General features: G+C 18.3%; 8 protein-coding genes across 8 annotated transcripts; 3 read left to right on the forward strand and 5 right to left on the reverse strand.

The window, feature by feature from the left end:
• Positions 1-3058: 3058 nt before the first annotated feature.
• ETRAMP (early transcribed membrane protein) lies at positions 3059-3664 on the reverse strand (the record flags this gene model as incomplete). Its single annotated transcript, XM_028675449.1, has 1 exon — positions 3059-3664. The coding sequence occupies one exon, from the start codon at positions 3662-3664 to the stop codon at positions 3059-3061; it is 606 nt and encodes a 201-aa protein (XP_028532036.1).
• Positions 3665-5280: 1616 nt separating this feature from the next.
• Positions 5281-5763, reverse strand: PRELSG_0600300 (hypothetical protein; the record flags this gene model as incomplete). Its single annotated transcript, XM_028675450.1, has 1 exon — positions 5281-5763. The coding sequence occupies one exon, from the start codon at positions 5761-5763 to the stop codon at positions 5281-5283; it is 483 nt and encodes a 160-aa protein (XP_028532037.1).
• Positions 5764-9409: 3646 nt separating this feature from the next.
• PRELSG_0600400 (DNA polymerase delta catalytic subunit, putative) lies at positions 9410-12685 on the forward strand (the record flags this gene model as incomplete). The annotated part of the gene is made up of 1 exon (XM_028675451.1): positions 9410-12685. The coding sequence occupies one exon, from the start codon at positions 9410-9412 to the stop codon at positions 12683-12685; it is 3276 nt and encodes a 1091-aa protein (XP_028532038.1).
• Positions 12686-13620: 935 nt separating this feature from the next.
• RON12 (rhoptry neck protein 12, putative) lies at positions 13621-14523 on the reverse strand (the record flags this gene model as incomplete). Its single annotated transcript, XM_028675452.1, has 1 exon — positions 13621-14523. One exon carries the CDS (start codon positions 14521-14523, stop codon positions 13621-13623), a length of 903 nt encoding a protein of 300 aa, XP_028532039.1.
• A 1234-nt stretch (positions 14524-15757) lies between these two features.
• PRELSG_0600600 (enoyl-CoA hydratase-related protein, putative) lies at positions 15758-17469 on the forward strand (the record flags this gene model as incomplete). Its single annotated transcript, XM_028675453.1, has 2 exons — positions 15758-17278; positions 17404-17469. 2 exons carry the CDS (start codon positions 15758-15760, stop codon positions 17467-17469), a joined length of 1587 nt encoding a protein of 528 aa, XP_028532040.1.
• Positions 17470-17935: 466 nt separating this feature from the next.
• On the reverse strand, positions 17936-19889 carry GRASP1 (golgi re-assembly stacking protein 1, putative; the record flags this gene model as incomplete). Its single annotated transcript, XM_028675454.1, has 3 exons — positions 17936-17982; positions 18098-19639; positions 19856-19889. 3 exons carry the CDS (start codon positions 19887-19889, stop codon positions 17936-17938), a joined length of 1623 nt encoding a protein of 540 aa, XP_028532041.1.
• Positions 19890-21134: 1245 nt separating this feature from the next.
• PMM (phosphomannomutase, putative) lies at positions 21135-22706 on the reverse strand (the record flags this gene model as incomplete). Its single annotated transcript, XM_028675455.1, has 8 exons — positions 21135-21239; positions 21325-21405; positions 21526-21589; positions 21766-21909; positions 22076-22167; positions 22235-22311; positions 22428-22539; positions 22638-22706. The coding sequence occupies 8 exons, from the start codon at positions 22704-22706 to the stop codon at positions 21135-21137; spliced, it is 744 nt and encodes a 247-aa protein (XP_028532042.1).
• Positions 22707-24053: 1347 nt separating this feature from the next.
• Positions 24054-24701, forward strand: PRELSG_0600900 (conserved Plasmodium protein, unknown function; the record flags this gene model as incomplete). Its single annotated transcript, XM_028675456.1, has 3 exons — positions 24054-24200; positions 24318-24446; positions 24573-24701. 3 exons carry the CDS (start codon positions 24054-24056, stop codon positions 24699-24701), a joined length of 405 nt encoding a protein of 134 aa, XP_028532043.1.
• Positions 24702-26389: the final 1688 nt, after the last annotated feature.

Below are 26389 nucleotides of genomic sequence, written 5' to 3' on the forward strand. Positions count from 1 at the left end.
AATCTTTGAACAAGTAATTGATAAGCCAAAGCATTAGTATGACTTTCATATATATTATTATTGTGCAAATTAAAATTTTCTGAAGTTTTATTACAATATTCTGAAATATCAATACACTCTTTTAATAAATCTTCGTAAAATTAATTCGAAACAATTATAAAATAAAATTTTTCTATGTTTCTAATTTTCCCTATACTCCACATTTTATATGCTAAAAAATCTAAAATTTTTTTACATTTACTATTTTTAATTGAAAAATTTAGTGAACTCAGAAGTTTTCAATACATTCTTCTTTAGGAAAAAAAAATAAATAATGATACAATTCGACTCTAAAGGAATACGTAAATTTTCGAAAATTATCCGTTTTAGCGACAATTATCAATAAAAATATACCATTAAGAATTAGTCCAAATTATTTTAATAACATATATTCAAGTGAAAGAAATTTAAAAAGAAAGGACACTTTTCAATTAACGATAATACCTTTTAAGAAAAAGGAAGTTTATAACAAAATACGATTTCCTTTTATTCTTAATATATTATGTTTTACCCTTAAAAGTTTAAATTCATATTATAAATATTGAAAAAAATATTGTAAATTGCTTCACACTTTTATTTATTTCACTCTCTCTTCCTAAGCCATAATCCTTACAATATTTAAACTATAAAGCTATAGCTTTATTTTAATTCACAATAATTTTTAGGAAAATAATTTATTAATCTTCAGATACTTTTATAATGTATTAAACAGGCAAATTAATGAAGATTACACATAGAGATTTCTATATATTTTATCTTAATAGAGTTTTTTATTATCAATAATTATACAATCCCTATACAGCTACACCAATAAATTAAAATAAATAATGTGTATTAAATTTAAAATACTTGAACAAATATAATGTTAAACGACTATTTACCTTATCTCAAACTTCAAAAACTTATAACTTTATTATAGAATTTACATATATAATTACTTATTCAAAAATTATTATAAATCATTTATCATGGAATAATCTAAAAAAAAAAAAAATTCATAAAAAAAATACTAAAAAAAAAAAATTATGCATATATATATATATATATTTTATTGTACATATTTCAGTAAAGCCATTTCCTCAAATTTTTTTCATGCATAACTAAACTTTCACATACATTTTATCTTATTGAAAATTCAAAAACATCGATACCAATCTTAATTGATTAGAAGAAAATAATAGTGAGTTTCTACTATAATTTCAAATAGCTATTTTTATTTTTTCATTTATAAATGCTTTTAATACATATAATATATATACATATAACAATTTTTCTTACAATCTCCTTTTATTTTTTTTCTAATTTGTCAAACATTTATGTTAAAGAGCACTACACAGTATAAAAATTCTTAATTACATATAAAATTATTTACCCATAGAAATTATTAAAAATGTGGAAGATCAAAGGATACATAATTAAAAAATACTTGAAATACCTTAGTTATTACTTAAAATATTTGTATCATCTTCATTAATTTTATCATAAATGTTACATTTTTTTTACTAGTAATACACTTTTATTTTATTATATATATATGCTTGATATTTTCTTTATATTTCTTTCTTAAATATTTAATTATCATCGAAAAATCCTAATTAAAGATGATTATTTCCTGTACTCACAAAAATGACTAAAATAATACAAAATTTTATGAAATTAAATTATGGATTTTATTATTTTATACTTTTTATATGAAACAAATATTAAATTCTTAAAAATAAGAAAACAAAATTATTTACGAGCTTCATTTTAAATTTATATTACACTATCTTTAATAAAATAAAGTACAATAAAAGAATAGAAATATTATGGTTTACTTAATAATGAAATGTTATTTTACTTTTATGTTTTATATATAATAATATATAAATTGTCTTGTTAATGTAAAAGTTAGCTTCTTATTTTATAGATAAAAAGAAAAAATTTTAAAACTTTCAAGTGGCATTTTTCTTATTTTTATTTTTGTAGAAACAGATATGAATTACAATTTTTTTTCTTAATACGATAAAAATATCCGTAAGTATATACTAAAAAACTTTATACAAATATTATTTATGCTAATCAAAAGCTTATAATTTGTACATTTACTTCTAAAGCTTTAATTTATTGATTCTTTTATTAGTCTAGAATGCTAAATATTGAAATAAAAAAATTAAATTTTATTATTAAATATACTAAAATTGATATATAATCATAATTAAAAATGCTTTCCTATTTTATCTGTTATATTGTAGTATTTGTTACCTACATATTATTTTTAATATAATTTTTTAAAAAAAAAGTTTTTATAGTTTAGAAAATTACATTTGCTATGTATTTCTATTTTTACATATATTAATTCACAAACAGGTAATTTTATATTATTTCTTATTTTTTATTTTCCCAATTTAAAAATCACACAATAAAAAATTGAAAAAAAGGAAGAACTGCTCGTTTAAAAGATCTATTTATATACAAAATTATTTAATTTTTTAATGTTATTATGTAAAAATATTTAAATAATAAAAATTTATATAATATATTTTTATATTTTTTTTTATTTTTACAAGTACAAAGTAAATTATTATTATTATTAAAAAGTTAAAAAATTTATAAAGATTCAATAATTTTTGTGTTACTAAAAAAATTGACTTTTAAACTAATTTGAACTTTATTCATAAAAAAAAAACTTAATTCTTCTAGAAAAAAAACCGAGAGACTGGATAAAATACATAAATATTATAAAATAAAAATCACTTAATTTTACAATATGAAAAAAGAATACCCAAATTATGATATATCATATTTTTTATTTTTATATTTACATATATTAATAAATAAAAAAAAAAACCACTTTAATTTTTGGTTTAAGTACTACTAAAATTATATGATGCACATTTTTTTCCAACATATATAGGATGCATTTGATTTACGTAAATTTGATTTTGAATTCAACAAGACCCCATTAAAGTAAAATTATAAAAAAATTGGATATAAATCATCATATAATCCCTTTTCATAAAGTAGAATCATTTCAACTTTATGGTCCCCAAAAACCATAATCTGTCCAATAAAAATGTCCTGTTCTATTATATAATAAACGTGCCTCTCTTGCTAAATCATTCAATTGATGACTAGAAATGTATATATCATTTTTTTGAAATATATCTCTAACGTAATCATCTATTAAAAAAGAATTAAAATCTGAATATGGATCGTTAATTTTATTTTTCAATTTTTGAAATGTAAACTTTTTCAACTCTTTATAAGTTGCTTCAGGATAATCAAATTTCCACTTAAAATCCGTAGAACCTCTTGAACGTATATTTGTGCCTTCTGAATTAGTACGTGGTTCATTTGATTTTTCAGTGTATGTTTTTTTTTCCTTCCTTGGAACACAACATTTCATATTTTGATTACATCTTATTCCTAATCCTATAGCTAATGTAAATAATAACCCTGTTAAAACTGTACCTATACCTATAATCACTCCATTTCTAATTTTTTTTTTCTTTTGCATTTCTTTCTTAATTTTTTCTAATGAATCTATATTGTTAGCTATGCCTAAGTCATTACATAAACATGGTAATAATAAATTGATAAATAATAAAAAAATAAAAAAAAAGAATATTTTTGCAGTCTTCATTTTATATATAAATTAAATAAAAAAATATTAACTCTTCTTATAATGAAGTATGCGAATAATAAAGCAAAAGTATATTTTATTCTCTATAAAAAAACAAGATAATTTTTATAGATTTCAACTTCAAAATTTTTCTCAATTTTTTTTTTCCCTTATTATAATCTTTTTAATTTTCATCTGAAATTTATAATAAAAAATTTCCTTTTTTTTTTTTTTTTAAATTTTTAATTTCAAAGTTCAATCAAAAATTTTCATATTTAAAAAAAAAATTATTTTATAAACATTAGAAATACCAAATTATTAGAGAATAATTTTTATAATGCATGCATGCTCCTTAATTTTTATATAGCATATCTTCCAAAATATTAAAAAAAAGATTTGCAATATCTTTATTTTATGATTTTACTGATGAAATAAATTTCATTTCAGATTTATTTGTTTTTTAATAATATCCCCCCTCTATAATATTTACTTAATTTTTTTTTTTTTTTTTGCCATAAAAATAATAATTTTAACAAAAAACTCATTATTATTATGTTTTTATTCATTAAATAAATTCATCTTTTTATTTTTAATCGTATTATCAGTATAATGAATTTTATAAGAATATGAATAATCATTATAAAGATAAAAAATAAAAAAATTAAATTATATAAAATTATATTTTAAAAATTTTTGTATAAGGAAAAAAATTATTGAAACATTTATAAATATTTAAAAAGGAATAAATATATAAAAACCTTGTAAAAAATAAATTGCATATTTAATTATACTATAACTTTTTATATTTTTCTCACAAAAATAAACTCCATCCAGATGTATTTATGATTTTTTTCATCATATGGAACTATGATTCCTAGAAATTTAAGTAAACATTATCACTTAGTTTAATTTTTTACATATAATGATAACATTTGATAATAAAATAAAAATCTTCAAGAATATCAAAAATAAAATTTTTATTATAATGAATTATTTATTAACACTTTGCAAAATTTTCAAATTCTTTTATTCAAATCAATCATTAAAATTATTGTGATATTTTATATTTGTGGTATGAATGAAATAAATGCTAGAATAGACAAAAAATTTGTAAATAAATTATCATCTTAAAAAAATATATGACTGAAGCAATGAATAATTAATTCATATAGAAGAATTAGTCAAGTATACATATATACTTTCGCTTATATTAATATTTTCTTTTTTTTTTTTCTTTTGTAAATGATATAGATATATGAAAAGAAGTTTTTATAAATTTCACCTAGTGTGTTTTAATACTATTAACTTGAAACTTTTTTATTATTTATTATACATTCATTTTTTTTATTTCAAAAAACACATGAAATGTAAGGGAGTTTATGAAATATATCAGTTAATACCATAATAATGAGATTCTGAAGTTGAATCTTCATGTAGGTAATAAATTCCTCTTTTAAACTTTTAGTTCATTATCATTCGAACTTTTCCTATTTTTATTATGCACATGTTTATATATTGATAATCTTTTTAATTTCATTGTCCACAAGTTAAGATTCTGCATATAATACTTCTTGAATTTTTTCTTTTACATATTTTGATTAATCCACCATTTATTTTTCATTTAATTGAAATCCCAATTAATTTATTTGGATAGTACTTAAGTCTACATTTTTGTACTTAATGACCTCACATTGAGATATATAACAAGGCTTATCGCCATTATATGCTTTATTATTGTATGCACTAGGTACACCCTTTGGAATAGAATTCATCAGAACATTTTTTTTTTCCTCATATGTGTTCTTTTTTTTTATATTTTCATTTGTTGCCAATTTTATGCTGACATATTTAGGAATTTTACTGAATGAATTTTTTTTTTTTTTTATCCACTTGAAAGTATTGCATCCTATTCCACCTATTATAGAACCCAATGAAACTACCAATGCTAAGCATATAGACAAAATAATTGCTTTCTCCTTATATTTAATTTTTTTTAACTTTGAATCTAGTTTTTTTAATAAAAATATGTTTCCTGATGAACAATCAACGAAGAACAAAAGAAATTCCAAGAAAATAATTAATATGAAATAAAAAAAAAAATTTATCCTCAAGAATCTCATTTCAGTATATATTAAATAAATGTAATATACTTTTTTTTTCTTTATATTAGTATTTTAAAAATATTTCTTATATGTGTTTTCAATTAAAAAATTTTAAGTGCATTTTAGAATTATATGGAAATGTTATTAATATATAAAACAGTATTACATGTTAAATATGAAATCCCTTTAATTCTTACTCGTTACTAATTTATAAATTAAAATACAAGAAATAGTAAAACAATGTGTTTACTTTTCTCTTAATTTCATATTACTAATAAATTATGCAAGAATAAAATAAATAATAAAAAAAAAAATTAAATAAATAAATAAAATATTAAAATTGTAAAAAATTACAATTCTCTTTTATGATGTATGAACTTTTCATGCATGACAATTCTATTAAATTTTCTTAAGACGTCGAAATAATCGTATTACATGATATAATTTCATAAAAATATATTCTGATCAATTAATTGTCAAATAAATTTAATATATATCTGGTATTTTATGTTTTTTTTTATTTCATTGTTTTTAATAATATATATACAAAAATCCATAAGAAAAAACCTCTTTCGATATTATATTTTAGCATTTTCTATTCTACTATAACAAATATAAAGAAGTATTACTACATTTTATAACATATTTTAAAGTTTATATACTAAAAGTAACTATATGTCTTTCTTTTTATATTTTAATGTTGTTTATTACAAACATAATACAATAAATAAGAATAAAATTAATCCAAAGAGTTTACTATTGAATAAAATATAGCATAATGCATGAAAATTAAACAAAGTCACTAATTAGAAGAAAAACTTAAAGTTAAAATATATGAATTGCAATTAAAATAAAATAAAATTATACATTTTCATAAAACAAAACATAAAGCAAAAATTATTTAAACTAAATTTTTCCCTTTTTTCTCTACTATTATGGAGACTTGCAAAACACTAAATCAAAAATTACTCAATAAGCATGTGCACTTTTTTATATATAATTTATTTTTAATCATCTATATGTATATAAAAAAAAAAAAATATCTATGTTTCTGTCACTTAAAACTGAACATTTTTAATTTTTAATTTTTTAAAAAAAAAAATAAATAAATAAAAATAGATAATTTTTGTTTAGAAAAAAAGTTTACAAAATAAAAAAATGTAAAATATTACTATATATAAGAAGCTTCTTCCTATTAGATTAAATATTTATTTTTTTAAATTAAGTTTAATATATATAAGGTAAAAAAAATAAAGTATTAATACAACAAAAAAAATTGTCTATATATGCTTGTATCTATTTCATTATCACTTTTAAAATGTATCAATATAAAATATAAAGTATTCCCTTTGATTTATTTTTATATTATTCTTTTTTTTTATCTTTTTTTTTTCATTTACTAAAAATTATAAACAATTTCACATATTTTAATGTACTATCATAAACATTATATTAAAAGAAATATAAATTTATATAATTGAAGTATAATTTTTCCACTATTTGTATTTTTTTATTAAAATGAAGCAAAAATTAAACTCATTACTAAACGTAAAATAATTATGCACTTGTAATTTTAAGTTTTTTATTTTTTTTTATATATATCATTGAATTCGTAATTTTATTTTAATTCAATAGAAATATAATAGAGATATATATATATCTATATTAAATTTGAAAAATCAGTTACCCTTTCAGTAACTTTGATATAAAACTATAATTTAATAAAATATTTTTTTTAAGTAATATTTCATTTTTTTTTAATTATGCTTATAATGAACAAAAAAGTTATAAAAATTTAAAACAAATTAAAAATTACGAAAAAAAATATGCTTATATTTTTTTTTATTTTAAATATTCTAACTCAAAAATAGTAATAACAACGAAAATTAACTTCAATAAAAACTAAGTCTTTGATATATAAAATAGGTGTTTATTTTTGTCTACTTATAAACAAAATTCATAAATTTCATTTGTAATGCAAATATTTCTCTCAAATTCATATAATTCAAATAAAAATGATATTAATCAAATTAACATGGCAATTCAATATATATATTTATATGTTCTTTTTTTTTATTGTTCATTGTTTTTCCATTTTACTTTATATTTTCTATAAAATATATGTAATATAAAAGACAGATCTTTTGTACAATAGAAAACAAAGATATGTATTATATTTCCTTTTATTTTAAAAAGAACCATCGCGTTTTCATTAATATATGTTTAAAATTGTAAAAGAAAAAATTAAAAAAGTCAACAAATGAAATAAAAAAAAAGTTATATTTTCTGAATTATACAAAAAAAAAATTCTTAAAAAATTACATTAAGTTTTTTGGATTTATTTATATTATAAAATACCAATATTTAATTATATTAGTAATTTTTTGTATATATTATATAGTAATAGTAATTTATTTCTCAGAATTTCTTTTAAAAAAAAAATATAAAAATCAATAAACCTTTAAAATTTTGTAATTGTTAAAATAATTATTTATATGTTTGTTCATATTTTTTTTTTTTTTTTAAAAAATTATTTTACATAGAATGCTATAATAGTTTCTTAATTTTATTTCACTTCTTCCTCATATATATTCATATACTTACTAATATAATTATTAAGACATAAAACTTTGCACATTTCTTAATATTTTTCTTTTCTCTTTTTATATAATATATTCTCATAAAAAAATGAGATTTTACTTTAATTTTCTTAAAATACAAAGATAAATTAAAAGGAAAAAAATTCACTCACATCTATATATGTATGTGTTTTATATATTTATTCTTAAAACATTTAACAAAAATAGGGTTCTAATAAATTCTTCTCATACTAAAAAAAATTTCCACTTTCCTGCGTTATATTTTAAATACTTTTTTTTTTTTTTTTTTTATATAAATAAAGCATCCTAATATGAATGATACTTTATTTTTTCATTTTACTTAATTTCATAATACTATGTAACTAAGGTGTTTTCCAAAATTAAAAATTTAATTTTTCTTTATAATTTCATTAGAAATATAGTACAATAAAATGCATAAAGAATAAAAAATGAAAAACAAAAAATAAAAAAAAAAAAAAGATAATTCAAGAACTCTTATTTTGTTTGATTTTTATTTTTTCACACAAATTTTATAATATTAAATTGAATTAAAAATGTAAAATTTAAAAAAAAGTATATTTATAATGTAAATAAAATACATAAATTTATGTATAAAAGTTTTTAAGATATCTGTATATGTATTTTATATATATATATGCTTTATCTACAAATCATATAATATACGTAATATTTAATATTATATTTTAAAAAAAGTAAACATCTTATTAAAAATTTTATTAAGTTTTATCATATTAGAAATATAATTTTTTAAAATTAAATAATTTTCAAAAAAGATTAAGTATATGTGTTATTAAAAATAAAAGGGCCATATTATTAGTCTTTTATACACTTTTAAAGATATATGAAAGTATTTGTCATATCTACAAGATAAATATATATTTTTTATTGCTATAAATAAATATTCTAAATTTCTTTTTTCTAACTACTACATATATATATATATATATATATATATATATATATATATATATATATATATATATATATGTATGAATGTATATGTTCATTATTTTTCTTAATGATATAAAAAAAAAATGGAAGAAATGGCACCATGTCCATTTACCAATGTTATTCCTTATGGTTTATTATATGATGAAGTTAAGAAAGTACAAAATAATGAAATATCAGAAAATTATGTAATTGAAGAATTTGATAAATTATTGAAAACATATGAAAGACCAAGTGTTTATGATGAAAATGGAATATTAAAAATTAATAATAAAGAAGACTTAATTGTATTTCAAATAGACTTAGATTATACAGTAGAAAATATATTTAAGAATATGTTGTATAATGAAAATAATTCAAATAATAATATATTAAGTAAGATATATGAGCCATATAAAACTTTAATGAGTAAAGATAAAAGTTACGTAACTGTACCTATTATTAGGATCTACAGTATAACAAATTATGATTGTAGTGTACTAATTAATATTCATAATGTTTTTCCTTATTTTTATGTAGAAAAACCTGAACATTTTGAAAATGATGATTTAGTTAAACTAGAAATTTTGCTGAACGATCATTTAAATCAAAATAATCAATATAAAATTTATGATCAAAAAATACTAAAAATTGAAATTGTTAAAACTGAAAGTCTAATGTATTATAAGAGAAATGGAAAAAGAGATTTCTTAAAGATAACAGTTTTATTGCCAAAAATGGTCCCAACACTAAAGAAATATTTAGAAGGGGTTATAAATGTAAATAATAAAGAAATTGGAGGAATAGTTTATGAAGCTAACTTGCCATTTATATTAAGATATATAATTGATAATAAAATAACTGGGTCGTCTTGGATAAAATGTAAAAAAAATAATTATTATATAAGAAATAAAAATAGAAAGATATCAAATTGCACTTTTGAAATAGATATAAGTTATAAAGACGTAGAACCTTTGCTTTTAGAAAATGAATATCAGCAAATACCTAAATTAAGAATCTTATCTTTTGATATTGAGTGTATAAAACTTGATGGAAAGGGTTTCCCTGATGCTAAAAATGATCCAATAATTCAAATTTCATCAATTTTATATTTTCAAGGAGATCCTATTGATAAATCAGTCAAATTCATTTTTACACTTTTAGAGTGCGCCAGTATTCCCGGTTCAAACGTTATATGGTTTAACGACGAAAAATCTTTATTAAATGCTTGGAATGAATTTTTAGTTCGCTTAGATCCCGATTTTCTTACTGGATACAACATTATTAATTTTGATTTGCCATATATCTTAAATAGGGGAACAGCACTTAATTTAAAAAAATTAAAGCATCTTGGAAGGATAAAAAATGTTAGTAGTAATGTTAAAGATTCTAGTTTTTCTTCGAAACAATTTGGAACACATGAAACAAAAGAAATTAATATAAATGGAAGAATACAATTTGATGTATATGACTTAATAAAAAGAGATTATAAATTAAAATCATATACATTGAATTATGTATCTTTTGAATTTCTAAAAGAACAAAAAGAAGATGTGCACTACAGTATAATGAATGATTTGCAACATGAAAGCCCAGAATCAAGAAAAAGAATTGCAACTTATTGTATTAAAGATGGTGTATTACCTTTAAGATTAATTGATAAATTATTATTTATTTATAATTATGTAGAAATGGCAAGAGTTACAGGTACCCCTTTTGTTTACTTATTAACAAGAGGGCAGCAAATTAAAGTTACATCCCAGTTATACAGAAAATGTAAAGAATTAAATTACCTTATTCCAAGTACATATGTTAAAATCAATACTAATGAAAAATATGAAGGTGCTACAGTATTAGAACCAATAAAAGGTTATTACATTGAACCAATATCTACATTAGATTTCGCCTCCTTGTATCCATCAATTATGATTGCGCATAATCTGTGTTATTCCACTTTAATCAAAAATAATAATGAAATATCTGAATTGAGTAATGATGATGTTACTGTAATACAAGGAAAAAGTAATTTAAAATTTGTAAAAAAAAACGTCAAAAAAGGTATCTTACCATTAATTGTAGAAGAATTAATAGAAGCAAGAAAAAAAGTAAAATTACTAATGAAAAAAGAAGAAAATAGAATTACAAAAATGGTTCTTAATGGGAGACAGTTAGCACTAAAAATTTCAGCAAACTCAGTATATGGTTATACAGGTGCCTCTTCAGGAGGTCAATTGCCTTGTCTTGAAGTTGCCGTTTCTATTACAACGTTAGGAAGACACATGATAGATAAAACTAAAGAAAAAGTCGAAGGTTATTACAATAAAAATAATGGATTTGAACATAATTCTACTGTTATATATGGAGATACAGATTCAGTAATGGTAAAGTTTGGTACAAACAGTATTGAAGAAGCAATGAGACTAGGAAGAGATGCAGCTGAAAGAATTAGTAAAGAATTTTTAGCTCCAATTAAATTAGAATTTGAAAAAGTTTATTGTCCATATTTACTCCTAAATAAAAAAAGATACGCAGGATTATTATATACTAACCCATTGAACCACGACAAAATGGATTGCAAGGGTATTGAAACTGTAAGAAGAGATTTTTGTATATTAATTCAACAAATGATGGAAACAATTTTAAATAAATTACTAATAGAAAAAAACTTAAATAGTGCTATTGAGTATACTAAAAGTAAAATTAGAGAATTATTAACAAATAATATTGATATGAGCTTATTAGTTGTAACAAAATCCTTAGGAAAAACAGATTATGAAACAAGATTGCCTCACGTTGAATTAGCAAAAAAATTAAAACAAAGAGATAGTTCTACTGCTCCAAATGTTGGTGACAGAGTTAGTTATATAATTGTGAAAGGAACTAAAGGGCAAGCACAATATGAAAGAGCTGAAGATCCTTTATATGTTTTAGATAACAACTTAGCTATTGATTATAATCATTATCTTGATTCTATTAAAAATACCTTATCTAGGATATTTGAAGTTATAATGCAAAACTCAGATTCCTTATTTTGTGGAGAGCATACTAGGCATAAAACAATTTTAACATCAAGCCAAACAGCATTATCAAAATTTTTAAAAAAGTCAATTAGATGTATTGGATGCAATAGTTCAATTAAAAAACCACCATTGTGTAATCATTGTAAAACTAATAAAGAATTTTCCATATATATGCAAAAAATTAAAGATTTTAAAAATAAACAAAATGAATTCTTTCAATTATGGACCGAATGCCAACGTTGCCAAGGTAATTTGCATGTTGATGTTATATGTATGAATAGAGATTGCCCTATTTTTTATAGAAGAGCAAAAATAAAAAAAGATGTAGCCAATCTACAAGAACAAGTATCATCTCTAAAAATTGATTGGTAACCAAAAAAAAAAAAGGTCATCCTATTAATGTAATTATACTTATTCTTATATTAATAATTTCCGTGTACAAAACATTTCAAAATATATGCACTTAAATGTATTTATATACATATATATGTTGAAAATTATTATATCCATTAAAAATATAAATATTAAAGTACTAAATATTAATTGAATTTTTCTGTAAATATGAATGTAATCTTTACTTTTTTGTTTCAAAAATAAATATACTTTTATTTTTTCTTTCTTTTCTAACTTTTTACGCAAAATTTTTTAATTTGCACATAAAATTTTTCAATGTAATAAAAATATTTTACAAACTTATCAGTAGAAAAAAATATAAAAAAATGTTACATATGAAGCTTAATTTTCTTTGGTGATCATTTAAATTTATAATTTTTTCTTCTTTTCTTCGTTTTCACTTGTCTCTAATTTTATTCATTCAAATTGATATATTTTTTTTTTTTAAATTTTATTTATAATTTCATTTCCTCACATAATTGTAAACAATGTAATTTATTTCACTAATTTATTTGTTAATTATGTATTATACATTATGCTATAATATTTTTTTTTTTTAATTTACCTTAAAAATTTAAATAGTATATAGCTTATTCTATTTTTATTTTTATTATTATTTTATTTATCAATTTAATTTTTTATATATTTGGTATTTTTAGATTTATTATTATTATTTTTTTTTTTTTTAAATTTTAAAAATTAATTTGTACATATTTATTTATTCTATATTTAAAATTAAAATTCTAAAAATTAATAAAGTAAAAATTAAAAAAAACAAAAACTTAAAAATTTTAAACATTAAATTATGTTATGTTTTAAATAAGATATGCCTTGATTTATATAAAAATATTAATATGCAATAATTTCTATTTAAAATTTTTTTTGTACTTTATAGTTTTTTAAAACAAATATATTTAATATTCTGTTAAGTTATTTATGCCTTCATTATCAGTTAAATCAGAAATGCTTTCCTCTATTTCTGTTTTTTGATCATCTGCATTACCTAAGTCTTTTTCAATATCATTTATTAGTTTATTTTCTTCTTTTTGTTCGTTTTTATTATCATCAGTTATTCCAATGTCACGATTAATATCAAAAACATTATCATATTTCAATATGTTATTACAAGCTAGTGGGATTCCTCCTACACAAAATTTTTCGTACATAAATAAAATTGATAATTTAGGACTACGATTGTCTTTCTCCATATAAATTTTGCCTTTACTACTTTCTTTCACTAGGGATTCGGACAAATCTTCTTTTTCGTAAGATATGTTTGTAACTTCTTTATATAATGCATTATTAGTTGTTTTTAATTTTTCTATTTGCTGAATTAAGGTTGCAATGCTACAAAATTTCCTATAATGTTCATTTCCAATCACAATAAATTCACAAACATTTCTAGCACTTTCAAAATCGTCTTGATTTATAAATATACTTCTTAAACTAGCATTATCATTATGTTCTGTAGTTGGTGTCATTGTTGTTGAAACAAAATTATCTAAATTTTCCTTGCGATTTTCATATTCTTCAAGTTTTTCCTTTTCAATTTTTTCACTTACATTATTTTTTGAGGTTTCATTAGGAGATTCTGTTATATTTTCTATTTTCATTTTGTCTCCATTTCCTGGTGCTTTATTTGTGTCTGTACCTGTATTAGTCCTTTGATTTTCTGCTGATTCATGATTTCTATTTTTTGTATTTCCATTGTCTGCCTCAATAGTATTGGGATCTGAACTATTTAATCTTATATTATCTACAAATTTGCATACAATTAAATAATATAATACTAATAAAAATATATTAAAATTTTTCATTTTAAAGTTTTTGTATAAAAAAAAAATTGAAAAGTTGAATTTTATTTTAATATGCTAAATATATATAAATAGCTAATTTTTAAATATATAATTTTTTTTTTCTTTTTAAATAATAATTATTCCTATTTGTTCATGATATAAAAATATTTACATTAATTTAAAAAAGGCTACTAAATATTGAAACAAAAGAAAAAACGTCTAATTCTAAATATTCGTTATTAAAATCCAATGTTATAACTTTTAATATCAAACTCTAGAATTGCATTTATAAAATAAAAATAAGACAATAAGAAAATCATGAAATTAAAAGGAATCATTAACTTCTCGAATAATTCAAAAAAAAATTAATAAAAAGTTTTTATCTAAAACCTTGAATTTAAAAAAAAAATGCACCAATCTGCATATATCTTAAACAACAAATTAAAAATATCTTAGAAAAATATATTTTACCTATATTTTAGTATTATTTTTTTTAAAAAAATATTTTTTTTTTATACGTTTTATTCTTTTCTAAGTATAGAAGTTTTATATTCATAAGTTTTATGAGAATCTTTCTTTTATTTTTTTTTTTTTGAGTATATTAAAATATTCGACTTTTTCTTTTTTAGAAAATCATGTTCTAATAGAAATTTTATATATTAATATAATAAGAAAAAAATTATGCTAAATAACAGCATAATAGTTTAACTAAAAGAAAAAAAAAATTTAAAAGCTATATATAACATTTTCTATTATAGATCTTATTTTTTATTTTACTCTTGATTTTTAGTTCATAAAAAAAAAAAAAAAGAAAAAGAATTATTATAAAAGAAAAGAAGATATACTAAAATTTAAATGAAAATAAGAATTGTCTTAAAAAAAAAAAATATTAAAACACATTTACAAAACTAAAAATCTTATACAAATATATAATTTTTTCATATAAAAAAAGATATTTTTTTAGAAACGTATATACTAATAATTCTTGTATTTAAAAAAAGGATACAAAATATAGTTTTAATTTTAGAAATATATTTCTGTTAAATATCAATTTAAAAAGTTTAAAAATGAGAGAAAAAAAAAAAAAATCTCTAGTAAAATGACAAAAAAAAAAATTTTGGTAAAATAAATACGATATACCGAAAAAAAAAAAAAAAGAAAAATTATTAAAAAATTATGAAATTAATTTAATAAGGATTTAATAAAATATGAGAAGGAAATATTTTTATCAGTACTATTGGGAAAAAAGTTCAAAATGTTTTGTAATTTGAAATATTTATCAAAAAATAAAAAATTAAATAATACAATATTATTAAAAAGGTTTAATTACACAAATAAAAAATATGTAAGAACAAGTATATTTAAAGATGATGACATTTATTTAGATCCTTTAGAAATTCATAACGAAGAATTAAATAAAACAAATTATTTAAACATTGCTAGAATGGATGATTATGTACATAATCGAAACAACGTGGGAATGAACACAATTATAATAAATAATAAATATATGAACATAAAATTAGTTAATAAATTGTATAAAGAACTAAGAGATAGCGAAGTTAATTATACAAAAAGATTTGTATTTTTAACATCACTTTACAATAATATTTTTAATTATGGTTATAATTTATATGATTTATTAAAAATATTAGAACTATATCAAAAAACCAAAGATACAAAATATTCAAAGCTGTTTAGAAGAATCCTAGAAAATATAAATGATTTATCTTATTTAATATTTTCATATAAAAAACCTTTAATTTCCTATTGCAATGGGAAAACAAAAGGATCGGCAGGATTTTTATTATTTTTAGCTAACAATAGTTCATCATATGTTCATTCTTTTTATTCATACAACAATTTAAAATACTCTTTCTTACCATATGGAGGAATTTCATATATTCTAGCAAATTTAAGAGGATCCTTAGGAATTTATTTAGCCTTAACAGGTCACGAAATGAAATCCTCTGATTTAATTTGGTGTGGCTTAACTAAAAGGTGGCTATCAGAAGACTGTTTAGAATTAATGGAAATAACATCTGAAAGTCAATTAGAAGTTTCTGAACAAGATGCACATATTTTACTAGAAGAGCATTTTTTAAAAGCTCCTGAAATATATACATTAAAAGATTACGAAGAAATAATTCATGAACATTTTAAGCATGATAATTTAATATACATATTAAAAAAATTAGATAAATCAAGAAAAAATGGAGATAAAAAAGTAAAAAAATGGGCTGAAGATACCTATGAAAAAATATGTTCCTTACCTCCATTGGCAACTCACATAACTTTTGAAATTTTAAATATTTTAAGAAATTACAAAGTTCAATTATTAAAAAAGTGTCAAGTAAATAAAAACTTATGGAAGGAAATCATAAAAAATAGTTATAAAATACCAAAAACAAGAGAGGAAGTAAGTATGAATGAATTGAAATATACAATTGACAAAGAACTTTTTATTAAATCTATAAATTTGGAAACTAATACATTTTCAAATTTTATTTCATGTCCTGATGTCCTAAATGGAATTACTTCTTATTTAGTTAAAGATACTAGCTATTCTTTTGACTGTAACTATTTAAATAACAATATTTTCGAAATAAAAAAAGATATAATTCATTATTTTATTTATTATAAAAATAATTACGAATTTCCAATATATGAAAGACCTGATATAAGCTTTTCAAGTTTAAGCGTACTCGAAAAATTTAACCAACATTATAATAATCAAAATAAAACAGCATACGACAAACTTTTTTTTTCTAATCAGGTAAAATCAAATATATTTATATATATTTATATTAAGTTATATTTTATTTTTATTTATTCTATATGTATATTTTTTCTTTCCCTTTGTATATGAATGCTTACTTTTTTTTTTTTTTTTTACGTTAGAACAAGAGATGGGATGATGACTACCTAAAAGACGATTTAGAAGATGTTAATAAACATTTTCTATAAAGTTTCACTTTATTTTATTTTTTTTTTCAAATTGAAAACTCTTATTTTTTTTTAAGCTTTAAATTTATATATATTATTCTTTATGTTATTTTTTTATATATTCCATTATTTGTATATCCCAATATTTCTATTTTTTTTTTCAATTTTTATAATTTTTGGTTAATTAATAATTAATTAATAATTTAACATATATTACAATAAAAAAAAAAGAAAAAAAAAAAAAAAGACAATTAAATAGTTTAATAATAATATATATATCAAAAGGCTGAACAAAATTTTTTTTTTTGAAAAATAAGTATATGGAATTTCAACGCAAATTAATTTTTTATTTTAGCTCCATAAAGAGTATTAATTTTATAACATATAAATATAAGCATATATTATTTGTAATTTTTCCTGTTTTAATTATTTTATGTATTTTGTATTATTAAAAACTTCATTACTTTCTGTTTTAATGAATCAAAATTTATATTAAATCTGATGTTGGATAAATTATACCAGCTTTAGGCAAATCTAAAATACATAAAAAAATAAATATATATATATATATATACATATATTTTAATTTTCATAATTTTATAAATTTATATATATTATCTTTTAATATTTTATAATAACAATTAGTCACCATTAATTAATAGATCAATATGACTCTCTGTATCGTTATCATCTTTTTTTAATATTTTATCTATTGTGGTATTATCCTTATTAATATAATTTGCATCTTTCTTTATATTTATAATATCATTCTCATCAGAATTATTATTATAGTCATAATAACAATCTAAACTATTAGATTTATTATATTCTATAATTTTACCTTTTTCATATGACTCAAAATGTATATTTTGTGCTTCAGAATTTTTCATATCTGAACAAACGTATTTATCTACAGAATTACTTCTATAATCTGAAAAATTGTTTTTTGTACTTATTCTAATATTATTTAAAATTTCACTATTTCGGTTCATACTTTCATATATTTCAACCATTTCCTTGCTGTAAATTTTCATTTTTTTTACATAATTTGAATAGCTATTTGTATCTTTATTTTCTATATTTTCACTTGAATTATCTAATTTAACTTCACTTTTATGTTCTCTATTTTCTCTGTTGTCTTTCATAATTAAACTAAATTTATTACCATTTATTTCATTATAATTGTCCCTTTTCATATTATTATTTTTATTGTTACTAATAATTTTATTATTGCTACTGTTATCTTTATCATCATCATTATCTTTATCATCATCATTATCTTTATCATCATCAGTACCTTTATCATCGTCATTATTTTTATCATCACTATTATATTTATTTATATAGCTATTTTCTTTATGAATAAATTTATTGTTTTCTATTATATTAATGTCTAATGTATTCGTATTACTAAATTTATCATTATGTAAAGCACTTCTTAAATTATTACAATTTGAAGTATTAATATTTGTATATTTATTATTAGATTTATTATATGTTTCTTCATTTATATTGCCAATGTGATATCCGTCATCTTCCATCCCATTTTCTACATCTGTTTTCTTATTTAAAATATTTTTCTTACAAAAAGGAATTTTATGTAAAATTCCATTAGCTATGTTGCAACCTAGTAATCCTTTACCTCCCCATGAGTTATTAAGTTCAATTTCTACTTTTCTGATTTCTTCTGTTATACAATTATAAACATAAAAATATGTTTTATATTTTTCTTCTTTATTTTCTTTAATATAATTCATATAATTTATATCAATATAATTCATTAACTCTTCCTGATTTCTAAATATATTATTATCATATCCAATAATAAAATCACTATATTCATTTAAATTACTTTTAAATGCTGGTGAATTTTCAAATATATCTAAAATCCTCGCTCCCTCATTCATTGCATTTAAAAATTCAAAGTTTATATTTATTCCTAGTAATCCATTTCCCTTCCATTTCCTAGGTGTAACTTTTACTTCTTTAACTTTTTTATAACGACAATTATATACTAGCAATAAAAGAAGTTTATTTTCACTTTCTTTTATCTTCTTCATAAAGCATTCATATATTTCTTTTGAAGAATCTATTAATTTTAAATCATCAATTTGAATAATATAATCAAAAAATATTTCCATATCACATTCTGATGCAGGACTATTTTCAGATATCCTTATAATCCTATATCCTTAAAAATAAAAAAAAAATTCATGTATTCTTATTTAATAGTGCTGGTAATATTTTTCATAATTTATAAATATTCATTTAATTTTAAATAACAAGATTCTATAATTTAAATATAAATATTTATTTATGCTATAGTTAAATATTTTATAAAAATATTTTTATTTTCTTCAATATTTAATTTTCTCTTTCCTGAAAAAGTTAAAATTTTTAATTTTACCTCCTTTAATTTCTTTTGTTTGCTCTGCTCCCATTTTGCTTTTTACTTTAAAATTAAGCAAAACATATATATTTTAATATCTATTTATTAGAAAAATGTAACTTAAATATTATTTCCTACTAAAATATACATCTCTGATATTACAAAAGTTAAATATGCAATCAAAAAAAAAAGAAAAAAACTATATAAAAATGTTTTTTTTGATTATTCTACAAAAAATTAGATATTTTATTTATAAATAATTAAAAACAATAACATAATATATATATGCACACACGAAATATGTATTTGTTAAAATGATATATTTTTAATTAAAAGATAAAATTTTCTTTAATTTTATAATTTTTATATTATTTAGTTAATAAATTATTGTTGTTTTTCACTGTTGTGTAATCTATAATAAAAAACGGTAAAATAAAGAAAAAAAACATGGAAAAGAAGGAAAAAAGATAAAAAAAAAAAAAAAATTTATTTTTTTATACTTGTTATATTTATTATGTAAAAAATTAAGAAACCTCTATATCCCTTTGCATTTGTTTTTCTAATTATATATTAATTTATTTTACTTTAATTTAAAATGGAGTTTATATAAAAATATTATCTTAATAATTATATATATATGTTTTTTTAAAGCATGTTTCAACAGAAATGCATCAAGAAATAACCGAAAAATTTTTTTTTTTTGTTATACAATCGATTACATATATTATAAAAGGTAAATTTTACCTTAAATAAAAATATTCTTAATTTATTTTAATTATTTCGGTTTGTTCATAATGTTGTCTATCAAAAAAAAAAAAGAAAAATATTAAGATAAAAATTCTAAAAAATAAATATTTTTATTTTTAAAAAAAAACCAAAATAATATAGTATATATTAATTTTAAATGAACAATATATAATCTTTCAATTTATCAGCAATTTAAAAAAAATTAAATTTAAACATCCTAAAATATTTGTGAATATTATAATTCTAGCTCTTTAAAAAAACAGTATTTTATAATCATATTTATCAAATATGTAAAATTTTCTTATTTCCCTTTTCAAAATGGAACAGGTATTATTTTTTTAAAAAAAATGAAAAAAAATAAATATATAAAAAAAATAATGTTAATATAATTTTATATTATAAAAAAAAAAAAATTTAATGTTTTTGTTTTTTTTCATAATTTTATTTTATAAATCTCATTTGAGAGAAAAAAACTAATTTTATTAATGAGCTTACATAAAAATAATAATGAGGAATATAAAAGAAAATTTCAAAAGAGAATAAATTTTTTTTACATATTTAATATTTTCTTTAAAATGCTCATAGTGTCTTCTGGATTTTTAACTGAATATCCTTTAACCCTTTTATCATTATATATCTCATAATCATTTCCACCCTAATTAAATGAAAAATAATTAAAACATTTTAAGTAAAAAAGAATAATGTTAATATTTAAAAAAAAAAAAAAAAATTATTATTACTTTTTCTGTTCTATCTCCAAAAAAATAAATTTCACCGAAATTTTTATCAATATGCCTCAAACAAAATCTTTTATCCCATCCCTAAAAAATTTAAGTTAATTTTTTATATTCAATTTTTGTTATTATTATTTTATAGTCTATTTTTTAATTACTATTATAAGTATATATATATATATATATATATTTTATTTTTTTTAATACTGTAGGAAAACAATCTATAGATATTTGGCCACCAATAGAAAAAGTCAAATTAAAACCTTCAAATCTGTTGGTATAATAAAACAAAAAAAAAATAAAATAAAATAAAAATGATAATAAAAAATAAAAAAAAGAGTAAAATTAAATATTATAAATAATAATAATTTAGATGATGCTTTTTCAAATAAAAATAGTTAAATTATAATTAATAATATAATGATTTCATATAAATATTCTTATTACTCCTTCATTAGATTTAAACGAAAATTTTTAATGATATCATTCTCTATATTAAAAGCAGAAAACTCTTCCCTTTCTTCTTGAGAACAATTTCTCCCTATTGGGCTAATATTTATTATACCATTTCTTAACTCTATGAATGTTCCTCTTTAATAATTAATATTGAATTATAAATATATAACTTTTCAATATTTTTAATTTATTCTTTTTATATATTTATTTTTTTTAATTATTTTTTATATAAACATTTCAGTAGACACATTATTAATATCTATTTTTCCTTTTTTTTTTTTTTCATTTCCTCCTTTCTAACCTTTTCTTTGGTATATCTAAATTAGCTATGTATATTAGACAATAGTTTATCAACTTTTTTAATTTGTCTTCTCCTAAAAAATTAACTATACTCTATTAAAAAGAAAATTTTTTAATTTATACGTATTAGAAAAAGAATTAAATAAAAATATTTCAATACTTCTGAGAAACATTTTTCATTGTTTTTATATGATACTATTCCATTTTCAGAAAATATGTAATCAAAAATTTCTGGATCTTTAAAAATAATTAGCATAAAAAAATGTATGTTTAAGTTAATATAAAAATATATTTGTAATTAAAAAATATTACAATACATAAAAATACATAAAAAATTTTTTTTTTTTAATAACATTTTATTTGCTCTAAAATCTTTTTATAATCAGAACCTCCTACTACACCTATTGAACACTTTTCCTTTGATTTAAGTTCTAATAAAATGTCAACCATCTTCTGATGGATTACCTAATTTACAAAATTATAAATTTGTGTAAATGTAAAAAAATAAAATTAAATAAAAGAAAAAATTAAATTTTTAAATTATTTCTTCTCTATATTGATACTTTTCTTGAATATGTTAATGTTCCATCAACATCAAATAAAAAAAATTTATTTTTCTTTTCTAAATCCATTTTCAAATTTTACAGAATAAAATTAATAAAAAAGAAAGTATAATATTTGTTACTAAAGATTTATCTTTAAATTATCTTATTCTTGAAAAAATGAAATATAATAAAAAAATATTTTATAAAACCAACAAAAAGAAAAAGAGAATAAGCTATTGGAAAACTAAATAATTAATTTAATATATAAAAAGTTAAAATTTAATTTGTACATTTATAAATATAACATTTCTCTAGTATTTTGTAAATAATTTTTCTTAAAAAGTTGGTGCATTGTTATGATACAAAAAGAAAAAAAAATATATATATTCAACTTTTTTATTATTATGAAATAAAAGCATTTAATTTTAAAGGAAATTAAATATTTCTGAATTTTTGTTTTCTTTTTTCTTTTATTTAGATAAATAGAGAAAATATATGATATAATATCTTCTAAACCCTATTGTGATTGCAGAAAAAAAAAATATATTGCTATATCTAATTTATTAATTTTAAGAATAAAAAGGAGTTTTACACTTTTTTTTTTTTTTTTAAATTCATTATGAAGAAAAAAAATTATTAGATAAACCTCAGTAAATATTTAAATTTTAATTTAAAATTCTCCTTAGAACATCTTTTTTTTTTTCTTATTTCTTAAAATAATGTAATTTTAAGATAAATCTAATATAAACATTTCACAATTTTTTTTTTTATATTCAAAATAAAAATGTTTGATATATTAGAAATTATAGAAAGATATATATTTTTTTAAATATATAAAAAACAAAATTTCTAAAATAGAGATTATTTGTTTATAAACTTAATATATTTTATAACTTTTATCAAATTATTTATTATAAATTTGATTATATTAAAATAAGGTAGGTTCTTTTCAGTTATATACACATTTATTTGTTTTTTTGTTTTTTTTAACTTTTTCAAATAAAAAAAAAAAAAAAATTCGTAGAAGCTATTACACACATGCATTTTTTCTTTCTATATATTTAATTTTTTTCTTTTTCTAAAGATAATTAAAATTTTTTTCATTTATATGTATATTTTATAAAACAAATTAATTTTAATTAAATTATTTAAACCATATAAGAAATTAATTTTATATTCTTAGGAAATAAAAATTAAATTTTATTTTATATAATTAAAGTAATAATATAGTTTTTCTCATATATTTTTTAAAAAATTGTCTCAAATTTTATAAGTACTCTATTAAAATTTTTTGAATAAATACACATATAATATATATATTTATCTATTCTATTTTTCTCCATATTGAAATTAAATTAACGGAAAATCAGAAAAAAAAAAATAGTAAAATTTCTAAATATTTCAAAAAAATTTTTTACGCATTAAAATCTCAAGATGGTAGCTGATATGGATGAAAAATTTAGAGAAGGTTTTATTCTTTTCAGTTCTTGTAATGACAATCTTGAATTATATCAATTTTATGAATTAATGAATTCTTTTGGGATTATCTTAACAAATGAAGAAAAAGCCGAATTACCTGACGTAAAAAGAAAAAAAATTAACTTTTTCTTTTTTTTTGAATTTTTATTCTGACTTTTAATTTATTTTTCATAAATGTTATGTTTTAATGTATTTTTTTTTTTTTTTTTTTATAAATAGACTATTAGCATGGATTATTGGTTAAATTTCGCAAGGAAACATTTCAGCTATGAAGAACCATTTAAGCATATTATAAATGCTAACGAAAAAGATCCAAATTTTCAAATTAGAGTTGATAATTTCATTGGGGTAATTTTTTGATTTCAAAAATAAATAAATATATATTTGCTTTTATGTATATTCATAATTTATTATACTGCAATTTAATTATTATATCTATATTTTATCATATTTTATTTGTTGTTTTTTTATAAGGTTATGAAAGCATTAGATACAAGATTAACTGATAATGATTTTGAAATATTAATGCATATAGCAAACCCAGAAAAAAAAGACACTCTAGATCTTAAAACTGTTTCTCAAAAATTAGCACAATCTATTTAAAATTAGAACTTTTACATATATGTATATGCACATATCTTTTTATTTTATTTTATTTTATTTTTTTTTTGGTTCGTTTTATGCTCTTTTGTTTTTTTATTATAACAAAATTCAAATACCTGAAAAAAATAATTTTTTAATATGTTTCATAAGTCTAAAGTATCCATTATTTTTTTTAAATTATATACTTTTTTTCATTTTTTCTTTGATTTCTTTTTTTTTTTATTGCCTTTTTTTGTAATTTTCTTTTCGTAAGGATTTTTTAAAGAAAGCCATCGTTTTCTATTTATTTCTCTTTCCACTTTTTTTTTTTTTTTTTACACTTATACTAATTTAAATGAACATTCATTTTTATAATTCTTCAAATTAATTTAAATAATTATGTGAAATAAAAAGAAATCATTTGTTTTGAAAGTAATTAAGTATGATTTTTTTTTTTTTTTTATCTATTCTTAAATTAAGAATATTTATTTAACAAAGTAATTTTACCATTAATAAAAAAATTTTCATAATATTTTTTTCATCTATTTTCTTCTTTTTAAATATTCCTAGTTTCATGTGTTCTTTTCACAATATTATTTTAAAAAAAATAAATATTAAAAAGACTTTTTAATAATTATTATATTTAATGTTCTTATATTAACTTATTTTAATTTATGGTCATATATATATCTTATTTAAAATAAGTTTTTAAGATGCCTCTCTTTAAAAACTTATATTTTATTTAATTTTATATATATCTTTTTTTCATTTTTAACAAAATGTTTTTCTTAAGTAATTTCCACTATGACAAAAACATTTTAATTTATGAATAATAAAAATAAAATAAAAGGTCACCGTAAATTTAAAATTTTATTTCAACAAAATAATTAAAAAAATAATATTAATACTTATATAAATTTTTAAATGAAAACCTTTTTTTATTTTTAAAAAGATGAATCACAAATAATAATTTAAAAAGAAATTAACTTATTATATTTTTATACAGTTAAATCATTTTTTATATTAAACTTTTAATTTATTTTAAAATGTTTATGCTAAAAAAAAATCATGTTTTTAATTTGCTTTTAATCTTATAGAAACTTCACAGTATACATTGTTATTAAATTGAGTGTTCTATATATATAATTTCTTTTTTCATATAAATTAATTATAAATTTAAAATTCATAAATATACTTGAAGTATCAATATTTTTCTTTTTAAAAAAAAAAAAAAAAAGAAAAAATATGAGTAAAAAAAAAAAAAAACCGTAAAAATATTTTTTTATATTTTAAAAAAAATTTAAACTTCTTTTTTTAATTTTTAGAAGTCATTTTATTAGTTTAAAATAGATTTAAAAAAAAATAAGAGGGAAAAATATATTATTTATGCTTATTTTAAATAATACTTAATTTTTATTTTTCTTATATTCTTTTCTAATCAGTCATTGTTAATAAATTGTAAAAAAAAAATAATCTTATTTAAAATTTTTTATACGTATTTATAAAAAAAAATTATTTTTAAAATTTAAGAAAAAGAAATTGCATATTATCATACTTATTTTATGTAATTTAATCTATGAGCACATTTGTTTAATCATTTAATTTCATTTTTTATAATGCATCTGCCTTTTTTTTTTTTTTTTTTTTGTCTTAAACATATATTAATTGGCATTTAAAGAAAAAGTTTATTTATTTGATTATATTCCTCA

Source organism: Plasmodium relictum (genome assembly GCF_900005765.1).
Source record: "Plasmodium relictum strain SGS1 genome assembly, chromosome: 6".
Taxonomy (NCBI): domain Eukaryota; phylum Apicomplexa; class Aconoidasida; order Haemosporida; family Plasmodiidae; genus Plasmodium; species Plasmodium relictum.